Here is an 18,172-nt window from a genome sequence, read left to right as displayed (position 1 = left end):
GATGAAACTTCAAATGCAATATTTCTGTTAAGCAAGAAAAATTTCAAAATGACAGTAAAGACATTTATAATGTTATAAAAGATTTCTATTTCAAATAAATGCTGTTCTTTTGAACATTCTATTCATCAAAGAGTCATGAAACCATTTCTGAAGGATGGTGTGTTATGATTCTTTTAATCCAGCTTTTCATCACATGTTTGGGTGGTTGGGACAGCATCATTTTGGTCGATTGGAACAGTACTTAAGGTCTTTACTAATTAAGTAAATGATTTACCTTGTAACAGAAACCACTGTTCTGTATGCTCTTTTTATTTATGCAAGGAGTTACTAGTGGGTAAAATCAAATCACACACTATATGTTCTCACAATGGACATAACTGGGCTGCAAAATGGGTGTACTGAGAGTCTGAGATCAAATTCAGCTGATTTTTAAGAGCGCGTCCTCTATGACCTATGAAAGTCAGCATTCTTCAGTGTCACTTTTCCTGGTTACACAGGCATGTTAATAAGTGTACCATCTGTTTGGAGGTGAATAATAATAATCTTCTCAAATAGTTAATGTATCACTGGCCTTTGCGTTACTGTTTGGAAATGACATTGTGCAATGACAACTCACCCGTCTGTCCACTGGCTGCAAAGAAGCACCTTGAGGACAAATGGGAATGTGAGGAATGACTAAACAAGCAGGAAGTAAAGGATCTCTAGTTGAACGTGAGTGTGCTGGACAGAGGAATGACCTCTAACAGGACGGCCGATTGGGAGCTGAGAGCCAAGGACAGTGGGTGTGACAACCACTGTGAGTGCCGCCGGCCCTCCTCCCAATCTTCTGTGCTCAACTTTTCAACTTCTTTCTCCTGCTCTCCATGTTCTTCATCCAGCCTCGTGTTCCTCGCTCTGCACTGCTGAGTTTTCACAGGGACTAACAAAGACAATGTAGCAAGTGAAGGTCATGTACTTGATGTACTGAGGAGCCGTTTAGAAATTTATTTTTATTTATGTTGCTATTTGTGTTGATAAAGTGCCAGAGGAACTTTGAAATATCATTTTATTTAATGATCTTTCTTTTATTTTTATTTCACTTTATTGTTTTGTTTAAATTTCTTCCTGTGTAAAGTTCCTGTGGCTCAAGTGATAGAGCATTGAGTTAGCAGCACAAGGTCGTGGGTTTGAATCCCTGGGAACACATGTTAGGTAAAAAATGTTAGGCTAAATGCATAATAAAGTTATAGATGTTAAATTTATAAAAATAAATGTAACACACACACACACACACACACATATATATATATATATATATATATATATATATATGAAGAGTTCAGATGCAAAAGCCTCTAAATGCCATCTGAAATTTTCATCTGAAATTAGGATTTTTATCAGGCTCCTATATCTATGTTCAGTTATTTCACTTTAATAGCCTGGAAAAGGACCTGCACATTGCCATTAAAGTAAAATGACTCAACCTAAGCATAGGAGCTTGATAAAAATCCTAATTTAAGATGCAAATTTCAGATGGCATTTAGAGGCTTTTGCATCTGAACTCTTCATATATATATATATATATATATATATATATATTTATATATATATATATATACACTTACCTAAAGGATTATTAGGAACACCGTACTAGTACTGTGTTTTACCCCCTTTCGCCTTCAGAACTGCCTTCATTTTACATGGCATTGATTCAACAAGGTGCTGAAAGCATTCTTCAGAAATGTTGGCCCATATTGATAGGATAGCATCTAGCAGTTGATGGAGATTTGTGGGATGCACATCCAGGGCACGAAGCTCCCGTTCCACCACATCCCATAGATGCTCTATTGGGTTGAGATCTGGTGACTGTGGGGGCCATTTGAGTAAAGTGAACTCATTGTCATGTTCAAGAAACCAGTTTGAAATGATTCGAGCTTTGTGACATGGTGGATTATCCTGCTGGAAGTAGCCATCAGAGGATGGGTATATGGTGGTCATAAAGGGATGGACATGGTCAGAAACAATGCTCAGGTAGGTTGTGGCATTTAAACGATGCCCAATTGGCACTAAGGGGCCTAAAGTGTGCCAAGAAAATATCCCCCACACCATTACACTACCACAAGCACCCAGCACAGTGATAACAAGGGATGATGGATCCATGTTCTCACTCTGTCTACGCCAAATTCTGACTCTACTATCTGAATGTCTCAACAGAAATTGAGACTCATCAGACCAGGCAACATTTTTCCAGTCTTCAACTGTCCAATTTTGGTGAGCTTTTGCAAATTGTAGCCTCTTTTTCCTATTTGAAGTGGAGATGATTGGTACCCAGTGGGGTCTTCTGCTGTTGTAGCCCATCCACCGCAATGTTGTGTGTGTTGTGGCTTCACAAATGCTTTGCTGCATACCTTGGTTGTAACGAGTGATTATTTCAGTCAAAGTTGCTCTTCTGTCAGCTTGAATCAGTCAGCCCATTCTCCTCTGACCTCTAGCATCATATATAACATTAATGTGGATAGCAGTTTAGATCTTCTGAACTTGAGAAATTCTATTCTATTATTTTATTATTCCTAAAATTAATAATAAAAAATAGACTTTAAATATTTAGAACACATTGTTTCATAGACTGCATATTTTTTGAATAAAGTTATGTAATAACTTTAATGTGGATATGTGAATTTCATTTTATTGTCTTAGCGGTCTCTGATTTTTAATAAAATGTATATTAAAGACATAAAAATAAATGAAACATATAACTTTAAAGTGGATGGCATATAACATATAAAGATCTCTTCTGAAAAGAGATACAATGGCCTTTTTCTCCATAGATAAATCTGAGGCACAAGATTTATCTCTCTAATAGAGAAACAATTGAGATATTCACAAAATATACAGTTTTTCTTTCCTATAGGATAATACACACTACTTTTTATCAAAACTACCTAAGTTTGCCTAAGCAAATGCACTGCTCACCCTTTGGATATTTTGTTAGCTATAGTTTTCGTTTTGCCCATTTTTGCCCACCAAATGCAGATTTTGCCAACTATTACACAAGAAATCTCCATTATCTGTCCTAAAACACACCTAATGCAGCTGTGCTTCTCTGCCTTTACCATCTATATCTGTTTTTAGGAACAAAGCTCTTTGAAACATTTGAAATATTGAGCTACCTTTCTTTCAATTGTAAATCTGCCATGCTAATTGGGCATTGGGCCTTTTTTATGCCTATTTTTGTGGAACTAATAATAAGTTTGGAAAACAGAATTAGACATCCAGTGAATAAATATATCTTTTGACTCTTATGAAGTGGTCAGACTTTACTTCTGTATTTGGCATTCAGTAGCCAAAACTTTCCTGACCAACTCTGAAAACTCACAATAGATGACAAAAAATTCTTTACATGTTATCTCTTGGGTAAATTTGGATCTATAACTCTTAGTGTCAAAACCTAAAAGTGTCTTTAAACATTTGCTGATTTAAGCAGCTGATCTTGTCGCCCCTGGAATGCCACATTCTGCTGCTTTAACCTTTAAGCAATAATTACTGGAAAAACTGTGTTTTAAGTAGATTTTCCATCATCGTGTGGCAAATAATCTGCTTGTCGTTTCTTGTGATCCTGTGTGAAGCGGCTACCTGCAGCGTAATTCTTTCACTCTCTGTTTTGACTTCATACATTTGTGTTCCTTCTTTTGAAATTCTAAATCTTTGCTGTTTATAGGTAAGCAAAGATACCATGAGGGCAAAACTGTTCAAGAGCAAAGCTCAAAGAAGACATAAAGAATTAACATAAAATGCTAACAAACATACATATGGTCAAATTATCTGGGCTCTTTAAGATTTTTAAGTTTTTAAATTAGTCTTTTAGTACACCAAGACTGCAGTTATTATAAAAAAATACAGTAAAGCCAGTAATATTAGTATATATATATTTTTTATTTAATTGTTTTGCATTTAAAATATCAGTTCTCAATTTCAATATATTTTAAAATGTAATTTATTCATGACATCAAAGCTGAGTTTTCAGCATCATTACTCCAGTCTTTACTGTCACATGATCCTTCAGAAATCAAGATGATCCGAGCAAGATGTTGCTGGTAATTATACAGGTTTACCCGGCTGAGATGGTTGAGAATTTAAATATCTTGGCACACATACTGTAGAAAGTAAACTGAGTTTTTGTAGATAACACTAATAATATTTAGAGAAAATGCATGCAACGTCTATGTCTAATACGGAGAAACAGTTGGTGGAGAGTGTGCTGACCTATATTTTTACTTCATGATATGGGCATCTAAATTGTAAGCAGAAAAGGAATCTGGCAAGAGTCACTATTATACACAGTTAATAAAATCATTGGCAGACCACAGAGTAAGCTGGGTGTGTTGGGAAAGCGGAGAGTATATTAAAAGTACATTTGTTTTGTTGCCCTCTGGGAGGCCATTTTTAATGCTCAGAGCAAAGACAAATATTTATAAAAGATCTTTTGTACCTTCTGCGATCAGATTTATGAATCAAAAAGTTATGTGATTTAGTATAATGGTATTTATATGTTTTGTATATGTGTCTGTATGTGTCTGGTGTGGTCAAAGACTAATTTCAACCATGGTTGACAATAAAGATGTATTGTATTGTATTTTTCTTGTTGTGATTAGAACATTATTTAAATGTTAACAAAAGTGTTTCTTACAACGTTCTACTAAATTTATTTTCACCCAGATTGGTTGGCACCATTTAAGCTTGGTAATGTAGAGCTCTGGCAAACTGTAATACAGTTTGTGTTTCCTGTAGACCACAATCCAGCGAGTCCTACATGTTCCCATGTGAACATGACATACTTGTTTATGGTCAGTGTGTTCACATTGGGTTTTAAGCTTCATCCAGGAGTCAACTGCAGATCAGTACCAATTTATGAGGTTCTTCTGCTTGAAAGACTTCACACATGGAGTTCTGTATGAAGTCCTTTTGAGTTCTGGATCCGATCATTCATGAGGTCTCTTAATGTAATCCTATAGCCTCTTATATACCTCTGTTAATCGCTAACAGGGCTGAACAGTCCTGATTTCAATAGAGAGACCATATGGGCCAATGTTTAACAATGGTTTCGGAAGAACACATTTCCATGACCCCGTGTGACATTTTGCGTTTGTTGTGTCAACCTGCCATCTTCACTTTCACTGTCCATTTTGTGTTTAGATATTGGTGTTACTCTTTTGTGCGTTTCTGCTGTTTATAGGTAAGCAAAGACATCTCGAGGGCAAAACTGGTCAAGCTTCAAGAGCGTAATAAAATAAGAAATGTACATAAATTAGCTGGCTAATGTATTTTGTTTCAAGTTCTTATGAGTTCATTTCAATTCATTTAAACGTGTTTGGGAAAAATGGGTTCGATTAGTGTTCCCAGTCATCACAAGACATTTCTCAACAGACATTTTTAATATCTGATATGCAGTCTTGTAACGTTGAGAGAAAACATTTTGAGATCGACTTGCTCCTTAAGATGTTATACGTACTTGATGAATATTCTCAATGTTGAAAGAAATCATTCTTAGAACATCATTCTCAAAATGTTGTTGTGTTATTTGTACTTGAACATTTTAAGAAATGTTTGTGTAACCTTTAAGTAATGTTATAGTCACAACCATATATATTTTTTAACATTTTATTATTTTTGCACATTACTTTTTCTTTTCCTTTTTTATTGATTTACTTCTAAAATTGTTATTGATTTTGTATTTTATTTACTTATTTATTTCAATAAAGCAAATGTGGGCTTGTTTCTCCGTGAAGGTGCTTATTTACTGGTCAAAAGTTTGTGGTTGGTATTTTTTATTTTTTTTTTAATAAGGCTCTAATGCTCACCAAGGCTGCATGATTCAGAAATGTGATTTTGTGCAGATTCATATTTTTGTGGAAACAATTAATTTTTTTCAAAAGAGAAAACATCTTCCTGACCCAAAGCCTTTCGATGGTATTCTACGTGGGCCAAAATACACAGTCACAAGACATTTTAATTGTTTTGCTTAAAAGGTATAATTATTGAAAAGATGTTTATTTGCAGAAAAATTCAAAATGTAATTTAACCTCTGTTTTTTGCAACAGTGAAGAAGATAAATAAAGATCTATTCTGGTGGGCTTTTGGGGATGAGTTATTCACTCTATTTCTGCACAATCCCTCAAAATTAGTGTCTGCTTTTGCTATAGGCAACTGTATAATGAGAGGATGAGAAGTGGATGAATGTAGGTGTCTTCCCGAAACGAGTGGAAAATTCTGTTCAGGGACAAAGTGGGCAGACGGGGGCGGGGTGATGTCTGGGAACCTGAACCCTGGAGACACAAATCTTTGTGACTCCGTTAGGTAAAACTACTCTCCCTCTCCTCTCCGCTCCTCTGTCCCAATAGCTCTCGTTCAGCTCTGAGAGGAAACAATGGTCTCTCTCATGCTGTGAGCCTTGCACACACAATAATATCCCTTATCCCTGTCCAGAGAGGACAGTATGTGCTGAGATTTTTCCAGGGCCTCGTAACCCGATGATTCCTTGAGGAAAAATCCACAGTCTGGGGGGGATGTGATTACAGGTACCTTAGAAATGGACGTTTTAAAGGAGCAGTACACCGAAAAATCCCAATTCTTTCACAATTCACCATTTATCTTACAACAACCGAACTGTGTCAGCCGATGAATATGTAGAGTGTGACATCACAAGAGCTGAATGAGTCCGCATGTGGCTGAACGTGTTTTTGTTAGGGACAAAGTAGAGTTTACTTATTTACGGGTACTGAAAATTGCTCATCTAATCCGTATTTAAAGGTAGAACTGTCTGTTTTATAACCTAAGTCCTGTTTTGAACTCAAGTGTTATGTAACGTGAGGCTGTATTTGGTACTGATGCCAGACGTTACTTACGCATGATAACAACAATGAAAATAGAGTTAAACCATAAACCATTTATTAAATATTAATGTGGTGCTGATTTTGACCATATTTAGATTTTTACATTTAAATCACTTTTATAACTTTTTTTTTTTCAGTCTGAAAATAGTCAAATCGTCCCCTTGGAATTATATAAGGTTATATAAGGTTCTATCTGCGTTCTGAGTAGTTTTGAGATATTGAGCTTTAAAGTTTTTGTGTTCCATAGACTTCTGTAGATAGAACCTTTTTGTTTTTTCAATAAAAAATCCCAAAATGTACACAACTTAAAATGAAACATCACATTATTTAAATAAATTGTCACAGAATAAGAATATGTGAATAAATCAATTTTGACAAAAATGTCAGATAGAACCTTATAATTCCAAGGGGACGAAATAACCTTTCATTTGTTGAGTAATTAATTCACTGTATTATACCAAAAACAGATATTAGCATGTGATTATTTATATATATATGGCTAGAAAAAAATTCATTTTATTTTGTTTTACCTTCTGTTTTGAATTAAATTAAACACCTTTCATTTGAATATTTATTCACTGGATTATTCCAAAAATATGGTTATTTAAAATATAATCCACACGTTTGTTGTATTTCAGCGGGGGTGATTCCACTACAAAATAATGACCATTTTATTCTATTTTCTTCTCAAGCTTCAAAAGACAAATAATATAGCAAACATTGTCTACCGTTATGATCCAATGACAGCACACATCCCATTCCACTTTCCTCATCCTTCAGAAGAAAGAGTCATACAGGTTTGGAATTGACAGGGTGAGGAAATTCATTTCTTCATTTTTGGCCCAACAATTCCTAGATGTATGAATAGACTTTTATAATGACATTGAATTATGCTGACATACTAGACGTGACAACTTTCTTCCAAAATCCTATTCTTGCTGATTTCTGCAGTGTTCTTCATGAGAGACACTGCCTTCTTTCACAGTTGTCATGTTTATTTTTCTGTTGATCTGTTGCCTCCGTCTCTCTCTCTCTCTCTCTCTGTCTGCGGCTGACATTTCCCTCCGTGCTCACAGCTGCGTGTCTGAGAAAGTAAGCAGCTCTTAGAGACACTCTACAGTCCTTATACTGCATGGCCATGAGCGGCTCCCAAGAGCACACTTACAATGCTGACATCAGTACTTTTGGAAAGAAAGAAATGGCAGAAAGACTGCAAAGTGTTAATTTGGGGTGACTAAACACACACACACAAACACACAAGGAAACAAGAGAATGTTACTTGTAAATGTTCTCTAAATATTCTGAAACAATAGTAACATTTAAAAACATTGGATCGTGTATCAACTTTGAGAGACCCTTGCAAGAACATAAAATATAGCCAATGCAGAATACTATATTTTTATGACTATATATTTATGTTCTATACTTTTTGATTGGGAAAATATATTTATTTCAACTGTTCAAAACAACAAATTATGTTATGGGCCAGACATTACTAACAAAAGATTAGATTCGATTGCATTTTCCTCCTTTCAGAGAACTAAAGTTCTCATTTGCCATTTTTGCTCACATAGAGCCACTGCTGTAATCACGTGAGCCCTTTGCCCCCTTCCCCCTAAACATTTATGTGTACACTGAAAGACTACAGCACAATGTCCTTTCATTTTGAGAATAATCCCTGTATCAGACAGACCAATTATTGGATGAAGCACTGGAACCGGTTTACTAAATGATAGTTTTCACTGTTTGTAGGTATTATTAGCTATTACCTTGTGTGATTTGATCCAGGAATTGCTATTTCCAAAGACTTAAATGGACTAGCGCACTTGTTTCTTACAAAGTAACATATTATGTCTTATTCACGTGATTTCTAAGTAACACAAGGGCAGGTCACCTACTTTAGTATATAATGTTTCCTTTAAGAGACGGGACTGCTTCGTTAATAGAGGTTGCACAACTGCTTTAAAGTGCCATTTCATGATCCCAAGTTAATGAGTGCCAGACCTTTATGAGGAAAAAAATAAATATTAAAAGGTAACCACAAAACCAGCACCATTGATTTCTGCTTGAATTTGCTTGAGAGTCTGATCGCCACTGTTGACATTCCCACAACCCTGATTTCACCTTGAATGTGCGCACAGTTCATTCCCATCTTCCTAACACATGCTGTCATTTATAGGCCTCTCTGAGCTGCAGCACTAGCTGATCCTGGTTTTCCCAGAGTATTTACCAAACAAATGGATGGAAGCTCAAAAGGAAATGTGCAATTCATTCTCACAGACGTTTAAGTGGTGGAATGCTGTAGAAAAGCATAAATACAGACTAAACTTAATCCACTGTTGACAGAGAATAGATACTGAGAGGTTTACAAAACACGAACAAAACGTATGCCAAACTAACATTCAGAATTCTTGAGGTATGAGATTGTAGCTCAAAAGCGTAGTTTGATTTAACCAGTTTTATTACTGGGTGTTGAATGTCAAAGGACACAGTTTACACAGTCATTCATCTTTTATCTTTGATATGGAGAAACGGCCAAAAGCCATAAAAATCAGGTGGTGTCAGACTAATGAATGATTTATAAATGCAGACAGATTCAGTGTTAAAGACAAATCAGTGCACACAAAGTTTTATGATAAATTGTTATGTGCAAACTACCACAGGTCTTTTCAAATATTGAGTAAGCTCGTTCCTCATGGAGATGTCAATGACATGACCTACCATTATGGATGAAGGTTGAATAAATGTTAAAGCTCCATGACAGCCGCCTAAACTCCTCCCTTATCTTCTTACAACTCCGCCCTGAAACAGGTGAGTTGGCAGGGTATAAACTGTGTGAACCTTGCTTGGACACGCAGGAGCCAGAGAGGCTTTCAGAAGGACTACAACATCTAAAACCAAAAAGCTCTAGATTTTAAATTGAACTAAACAAGGAAAATGGGGCTTGGAGTGAGTGGGCTATGGCTATGATTTATTATACTGCCAGTTGCATTTCACATTTGCTTTTGTTGCTCTATTTTATTTTTTTTAAATGTCTCTCTCTTGTTTGCTTTGTTTAAATAAGTTAATGTGTTTGTTGCATATGTTAAGTATCGTTATTTTTGATAGACGGGGAATGATAAGTACAAATTGGCGGCAACTTCAGAGGATGGAGCCAAAAAGCCAAAAAAAGGGAAAAACAAGCAGAAGGACATGGACGATCTTAAAAAAGAAGTGGATCTGGTAGGAAATTCATATATAAATGCATTTTTTTTTTTTTTAAATACTTTTAACATTTCATTTAACAATAGTCATTTCTGTGGGAAACTAAGATTTAAAGGCTCTTTTTGCTTTTATCAGGATGACCACAAGTTGACAATGGATGAGCTTCACCGCAAATACGGCACTGACCTGAACAGGGTGAGCTTAGTGACCCTTTTAGGAAACATTGTGTATATAAAATGATATCATATGAAATCACATGCATCTTTTATCTTCTTAGAATGACACTAATTATTGTTGTTATTATGCATATAATAAAATTTGGTAACCTCATTTAAAATCTTTCAAATTTTTGATTTTTAAGCTCAATATGTCTGTCAAATCAAGCTCTTTTACTCAAAAAAATTATATACGCCATCTGTGTAAGAGGTTTACCAGCAGGCATGTTCAAGTCAAAATAATTATGTAATTGAAACGGATAATATGTTGTTAAGGAAAACTTTAATACAAGTACTTGCAAATAATATATATGGATTTAAAACCTATGTGCATAATATTATTTGAGTAATTTATTCTCAACTGTCCTGGAACGAAACTTGACATAAGCAAGTGCGGCACTGCCATTTGCTCCACCCCCACCTGGATCAAATCTTCTGCCCCACCCTGACCTTCACTAAACTTCAACACCTCGAGGACAGCATGCCCCCTTTTTAGTTATTCTACAAAATCTCCATCTTAAGTTCATGTTTATATTTAAAACTTAAATATATGTTTTAAGCTTAACTCACCATGCAACAACTTTTAACAAATTATAATATCATTATTATTATTTTTTTATTATTATTATTTTTGGCAGGGCTTGTCCTCTTCTCGTGCAAAGGAGATCTTAGCTCGTGATGGGCCCAATGCCCTAACCCCACCTCCTACAACTCCAGAATGGGTCAAGTTCTGTAAACAGCTCTTTGGTGGGTTCTCAACGCTGCTGTGGATTGGTGCGATCCTTTGTTTTCTGGCGTACGGTATCCAGGCTGCCTCCGAAGATGAACCTGCTAATGACAATGTACAGTGGAACAAAAAACTTTTCATATTTATGCATAAATATTTTTTATACCAACAACAGTGAATCACACAATTTTCAATAGCATGATTTGCCCCACTATGAACCTGTTTGATTTTGCAGCTTTACCTGGGAATCGTGCTTGCTGGTGTTGTCATAATAACAGGATGCTTCTCATACTACCAAGAAGCCAAGAGCTCTAAAATCATGGAATCTTTTAAGAACCTTGTTCCTCAGGTACTGAAACGTAAAAGGTGTTCTGATAAAAAACGTTGCATCTTTTACTTACACGTTCTATCATTAAATTCTAATACAATATGGTTTTGTAGCAAGCCCTGGTTGTGCGTGATGGAGAGAAAAAGTGCATCAATGCAGAGGAGGTAGTAGCTGGTGATCTTGTGGAGGTCAAAGGTGGAGACAGAATCCCAGCTGATCTTCGTATCATCTCTGCGCATGGATGCAAGGTAAGACACAAAGCTTATCAGAATCGCTAAAGTAACATACTCCCACTGAAGGGATGTAGGTATGCTGGCATCCTCACCATTTTTTTATTCAAGTCAGCGAATTATTTGTTGGTGAACAAGTTGTCTATGCTGGTCTACAAGCTAGACTAGGGCTCTCCAAACATACTCCTGGAGGGCCACTGTCCTATAGAGGTTAACGCCAGCTTGCCCCAAATACACCTTCCTGGAAGTTTATATATATATTTGCAAGACAGGGGCCCTCCAGGAGCAGTATTCAATACGCTAAGCTAAACCAAGACCTAACCAATAATAACCAGCTATCTTGAACCAACTTGGATGTTATTGGTGTTCTACCTTTCCAGGTGGACAACTCATCCCTCACTGGAGAATCTGAGCCCCAGACTCGTGCTCCTGATTTCTCCAATGAAAATCCCCTGGAAACCAGAAACATTGCATTCTTCTCTACCAACTGTGTTGAAGGTACAAAGATGAAACAGCTGAATTGTGTTGGATAACAAAAACAACATCAGAATTATGTAATTAATAGTTACAATGTTCAAAGGTACTGCCAGAGGGATTGTCATCAATACTGGGGACCGTACTGTCATGGGTCGCATCGCCACTCTTGCCTCCAGTCTGGAAGGTGGACAGACACCAATCGCTAAAGAGATTGAGCACTTCATCCACATCATCACTGGTGTTGCTGTCTTCCTGGGTGTCTCCTTCTTCATTCTTTCCCTAATTCTTGGATATGGGTGGTTGGAAGCTGTCATCTTCCTGATTGGAATCATTGTTGCTAATGTACCTGAAGGTCTCCTTGCCACTGTAACTGTAAGACAGAGTTCAATGTACACTTCTAGAGCCAAAGTACACTTCTTTTGAGCCAAGAATTATAACTTAACTTGTAACTTCATCTAGGTGTGTCTAACTCTGACTGCCAAACGTATGGCGAAGAAGAACTGCCTGGTGAAGAATCTTGAAGCTGTGGAGACACTTGGCTCGACCTCCACAATTTGCTCTGACAAGACTGGAACTTTGACCCAGAACCGAATGACCGTCGCTCACATGTGGTTTGACAACCAGATTCATGAAGCAGACACCACAGAGAACCAGAGTGGAACCTCATTTGACAGGAGCTCTGCTACTTGGTCAGCTCTAGCACGTGTTGCTGGCTTGTGCAACCGTGCAGTCTTCCTTGCTGATCAAAACCAAGTGCCTATCCTTAAGGTGTGCTTGAGTATCTCAATATTCAGTACTTTAAATTATTTTTAGAAACATTTTGGATGATTTATGTTTAGAGCGACTTGTAAAAGTCCATTAAATGTATGTCCATCATCAAGACACTATCAGTAAAAGAAATATACTTTTGCAGCGAGACACAGCTGGTGATGCCTCAGAGTCTGCCCTATTGAAATGTATTGAGCTGTGCTGTGGTTCAGTAACTGAAATGAGAGAGAGGTACACAAAGACTGCTGAGATCCCTTTCAACTCCACCAACAAGTATCAGGTATTTTTGTTGAATTATTCTATAGATATTTACAGATTTGACTGACCTTAGTAATAGCCCCTAATATGTTTTGTTCTAGCTCTCAGTCCACAAGAATCCCAATTCCACAGAGTCTAAACACCTGCTGGTGATGAAGGGAGCCCCTGAGAGAATTTTGGATCGATGCTCCTCCATTTTGATTCAAGGAAAAGAACAGCTTTTGGATGATGAAATGAAAGATTCATTCCAAAATGCTTACGTAGAACTCGGAGGTCTTGGAGAAAGAGTGCTGGGTAAACCCGTCTTATGAAGTTCATCTTCTGGAGTTTTGTTGCAGTTAAAACTATGACTATGTACACTAATGATTGTGTCCTTTTTAAAAGGTTTCTGCCACTTTAACCTACCTGATGACCAATTTCCCGAGGGTTTTGCATTTGATTCTGATGAAGTGAACTTCCCTACTGAGAACCTGTGTTTTGTTGGCCTTATATCCATGATCGATCCTCCTCGTGCAGCTGTACCAGATGCTGTGGGCAAGTGCAGGAGTGCCGGAATCAAGGTGTTGTTTCACCTTGATTCAAGACTGATGGCTTGATTATATTTACTCATTATACCTATATTGAATTAAATGAATCAGATGATCAAGCATCTATGTCTTCTATCACAGGTTACTTGTGACCATCCAAAAAACAAGGCTATTTGTAAAGGGTCTTGAATCAAGAAGTCATTCTTGGTTCAAGATCCATTTGTGGAATATGCTGTGAATATTTTGCAGCATATTCAATTTTGTTCAAAGTTGTTGTATATACAATGAGTTTATCAAATTATAATTCAAAATCTTCTGTTTCAGGTTATCATGGTTACTGGTGACCATCCAATTACAGCTAAAGCTATCGCAAAGGGTGTTGGTATCATCTCTGAAGGGAATGAGACTGTGGAAGACATTGCTGCACGTTTGAACATCCCTGTTGGAGAGGTCAATCCAAGGTATACTGACAATCTCAAACAAAGCATTTAAAGAAACCAAGTTTTGAATTTGCTCTAGAAGCCTGCTAATACAAACTGTATTTCTAGAGATGCTAAGGCCTGTGTGGTCCATGGTGGTGAACTGAAGAATATGAGTGAAGAAGAACTGGATGATATCCTGAAACACCATACAGAAATAGTGTTCGCCAGAACTTCTCCACAACAAAAGCTGATTATTGTGGAAGGGTGTCAACGACAGGTACCATAAGAGAGTTATCTATCCAATCCTATTGATCCTAGACAATTTCATCCCCGGCAGATACAATTGTAATGCATTTTTTCTTCTTATCAGGGTGCCATTGTAGCTGTAACTGGCGACGGTGTCAATGATTCTCCTGCTCTGAAGAAGGCTGACATTGGTGTGGCTATGGGTATCGCTGGATCTGATGTATCCAAACAGGCTGCTGACATGATCCTTCTGGATGACAACTTTGCCTCAATTGTCACTGGAGTAGAAGAAGGTACGACATGTTATTGGGAACTTGATTGACTGAAGAATTCTGAAGGGTATATTGAGACCTGTTTCTCAAGCTTGTCTTCCACTTTAGGCCGGCTGATTTTTGACAACTTGAAGAAGTCCATTGCCTACACCCTGACCAGTAACATCCCAGAGATCTCACCCTTCCTTTTGTTCATCATTGCTAATATTCCTTTACCTTTGGGTACCGTCACCATTCTCTGTATTGACCTGGGGACTGACATGGTAGGTGAAAGGACACATTTTACTGCTACAGAATATATTCCATTATGGGAATCCGGGGCCAAACACTGAAGGGGTATAGACACATATTGTATAGATTAGTCTATACGTTTGTTTTCTTCATTTTATTTGTTTGCCAGCCCCTAGAGCCCAAATGGTAAAAAATGTAAATAAATGGTTCTACATATTATCCGTTGAACCTATTGACTTAAAATTGTGGCTTAAATCTATATTTTAAAATTAAAATATCCTATGGAACTGTGCTTTACTTAGATGACTATGCTTGCTTCTGGTGGCATAATGCATGCTGTAATTGGCTGCAGCTATATTTTGATTTGTTGATTATTGTTTCCACAGGTTCCTGCCATCTCATTGGCCTATGAAATTGCTGAAAGTGATATCATGAAGAGACAACCCAGAAACGCTAAAACCGATAAACTGGTGAATGAGAGGCTAATCAGTATAGCCTATGGTCAAATTGGTAAGCATATTTTTTATTTTAAACAGTAATTTATTACTGTTAGTGCTATATTCATTCTTTGACCAGGTTTTGAACGAGTACGCTATTGTGTACTATATTTTACTCTTACCATAGCATTTCCTTTAATTATTATGGAAGCTTAACGTACAAAATATCACCTACGAACTAAAAACAATTTCGATGTTACTAATGTGCAGCTGCAGCAGGCTAGCTGCAAAAGCATCTTTGTTATGGATTATTTGGTTTTATTTCATTAGAGAATCCATGCTGATAAACAGCTATATTCTGAAATTCTAAATCATCTGTGTGTACAAATATGCCAGCAAGCATGACAACCAAGAAGTGTGGCTATATCTTTAGTCAGTGCATTAATGTAATAGACAAAACATAGTAATCTGGCGCTTTTCTACTGCATGTTACAGCAAGGTATGGTTCATTTTTTGTTTGTGTTTTTCCACTGGGTACAGTACCTGGTACCTGGTACTTTTTTTATCCGTTGAGATTCCAAGTGAACTGTACCATTACCAAAACATGACTAATAAACTCTGGAGAGAATAGTAACTATCTGCTTCACTGAATTTACGACGGAAACAAAACAGAACTGCTAGATGTAAATTAGCACAGTCGGTGATGGATCGAACTGTTTTGAACAAGCGCACCCTTTTTTAACAACTAAAAAGTGGCTGTTTCATTGTCTGTTGAATAATCTACTTTTTATTAAGACCCTGGGCATGAAAAATGGGCATCGGATGACCCCTTTAAAATCCGAAATAATGAAATTCTAGTCAGATTTTTTCATTTTTATTTTGCCTTAGACAATATATAAAAGAAAAACATGTTCTTGTGTGTTCTTGAGGTCAGAAAAGTAATATAAATGTTATAATATATATTATATACTCCTATATTATATATTATATTTTCAAGCACAACCAAAATCATGAGTGCTGCAAATATTGCCACAAATTTAGAGAAAAGTATTTCCTAATTCAATCACTTTAGACCACAAAACTCAGAAAACAAATCTTGGTTGGACTGATTAAGTAATGGAATTCTAAAATAAAATAAAAAGTAATAATAAATGCTGTACATTAAATAAATACATTCAAATAAAACAAGGGCTTGATTGTAGGTTACACACAATTATTTAAATCTACTGACAGACCCTGTAAACTTGAATTTCAATGTCATCAAACTTATTTCTAGGTATGATGCAAGCAGTTGCAGGGTTCTTTACCTACTTTGTAATTCTTGCCGAGAACGGATTCCTGCCTTCAGATTTAATAGGAATTCGAGTCAACTGGGATGATAAGTATCTCAATGACTTGGAAGATAGCTATGGCCAGCAATGGGTAGGTGTCACAACTGTATAAATAGGAAAACTTCTATAACACAAGCAAATGTGAGGTATCAGTCATGTAAATATGGCTCATCTGTTTATTCTTCCAGACATATGAGCGCAGAAAAGTTGTGGAGTTCACATGCCACACAGCATTCTTCGCCAGCATTGTAATTGTGCAGTGGGCCGATCTGATCATCTGCAAGACCAGAAGGAATTCCATTGTACAGCAGGGAATGAGGTATGTAAACAAAGGGTCCAGCCATAAAATTGTGCAAAAGGCATTATACTGGGTTGTTTTAATAGGATGTGTCACAACTTTTCTTTTCTAGAAACAAAATCCTCATCTTTGGTCTGTTTGAAGAAACTGCTCTGGCAGCTTTCTTGTCCTATTGTCCAGGCATGGACATTGCTTTGAGAATGTATCCTCTCAAGTAAGTGGACATACCTTTAACTAGTCTTTTGCAGCAAAAAATGGGCTAGCTGAACTTGAAAACCCAATTTAACTTTGGTATTATGTTTCAGACCATGTTGGTGGTTCTGTGCCTTCCCATACTCGCTGCTCATCTTCGTCTATGATGAGGTTAGAAGATACATCCTTAGACGGAGCCCAGGAGGTAAAAACAGATATTCCTAACAGATGCTGGCAGACTTTGATGTTGATAACTTTCATAGGACTATTTGTGATCTTGCAGTGAATGAACAAGCGCTCATATGTCTTCTTATTTGTTTCAGGCTGGGTGGAAAAAGAAACATATTACTGAAAGAAGAAAACTTTCTGTTGCAAACATATGCAAGAAGACATTATTTGTGATATTTTCAAAATGATACAGAATCTGGTCATTTTCAATCAATAAATATGTCAAATTAGAAGAGAATTTGCATTTGTGTCTTCATTATGCACTATGAATCTGAAAAGATTTAATGAAAATAGTGACCTAAATGACATTTTGCCAAGATATATATATATATATATATATATATATATATATATATATATATATATATATATATATATATATATATATATATACACACACACACACACACACATATATATATATATATATATATATATATATATATATATATATATATATATACACACACACACACACACACACACACACATATATATATATATTTCTTCATTTATTTATTGGAATACAGATGGCGAGTTTGTTTGTTTCTACAAATCAGATCAGAGCTTTAATCCCGTTGCTGATTAGTTAAATGATATTCTCATCAGGTAAATTGCCAACTTCAGAGGTAACTGTAATTAGTTTAATTTAAGAACAATAGAAGTCGACTGGATGCTCCACCATGATATAAAGCACTCATGATGGTGACGTCGTTATTGTCTTTGATTTACCTCAATGTGACATATTAATTACATTTGAAATCTCCTCTCTCAATTTAAATAAATCAAATAAAATCTGAATGCTTGGGCAGACAGCAATAACTAAAAGTATCTCCATTGAATAAAGAACAGAGAGAGAGAGAGAGAGAGAGAGAGAGAGAGAGAGCAACCTCCACTAATATTAGCACCATT

At 36.4% G+C, this 18,172-nt stretch overlaps 1 protein-coding gene across 1 annotated transcript; it reads left to right on the top strand.

The window, feature by feature from the left end:
• The first annotated feature begins 9,661 nt into the window (after positions 1-9,661).
• atp1a1a.4 (ATPase Na+/K+ transporting subunit alpha 1a, tandem duplicate 4) lies at positions 9,662-17,498 on the top strand. Its single transcript, XM_052595510.1, has 22 exons — positions 9,662-9,818; positions 9,978-10,091; positions 10,209-10,268; positions 10,927-11,130; positions 11,251-11,364; positions 11,457-11,591; positions 11,954-12,071; positions 12,154-12,422; positions 12,510-12,818; positions 12,964-13,098; positions 13,178-13,370; positions 13,461-13,636; positions 13,928-14,064; positions 14,152-14,302; positions 14,396-14,564; positions 14,652-14,806; positions 15,161-15,284; positions 16,488-16,633; positions 16,731-16,861; positions 16,953-17,054; positions 17,146-17,237; positions 17,356-17,498. Exons 1-22 carry the CDS (start codon positions 9,807-9,809, stop codon positions 17,382-17,384), a joined length of 3,075 nt encoding a protein of 1,024 aa, XP_052451470.1. The 5' UTR covers positions 9,662-9,806; the 3' UTR covers positions 17,385-17,498.
• Positions 17,499-18,172: the final 674 nt, after the last annotated feature.

The sequence above is a fragment of the Carassius gibelio genome, chromosome A1 (assembly GCF_023724105.1).
Source record: "Carassius gibelio isolate Cgi1373 ecotype wild population from Czech Republic chromosome A1, carGib1.2-hapl.c, whole genome shotgun sequence".
Taxonomy (NCBI): Eukaryota; Metazoa; Chordata; class Actinopteri; order Cypriniformes; family Cyprinidae; genus Carassius; species Carassius gibelio.
The sequence above is the reverse complement of the archived record's forward strand: the minus strand, read 5'-3'. Positions and strand labels throughout refer to the sequence as shown.

Coding starts and splice junctions, on each gene's coding strand:
- atp1a1a.4 (XM_052595510.1), top strand. Junction 10,269..10,926: donor ACGGCACTGACCTGAACAGG/GTGAGCTTAGTG, acceptor TATTTTTGGCAG/GGCTTGTCCTCTTCTCGTGC. Junction 12,072..12,153: donor CTCTACCAACTGTGTTGAAG/GTACAAAGATGA, acceptor CAATGTTCAAAG/GTACTGCCAGAGGGATTGTC.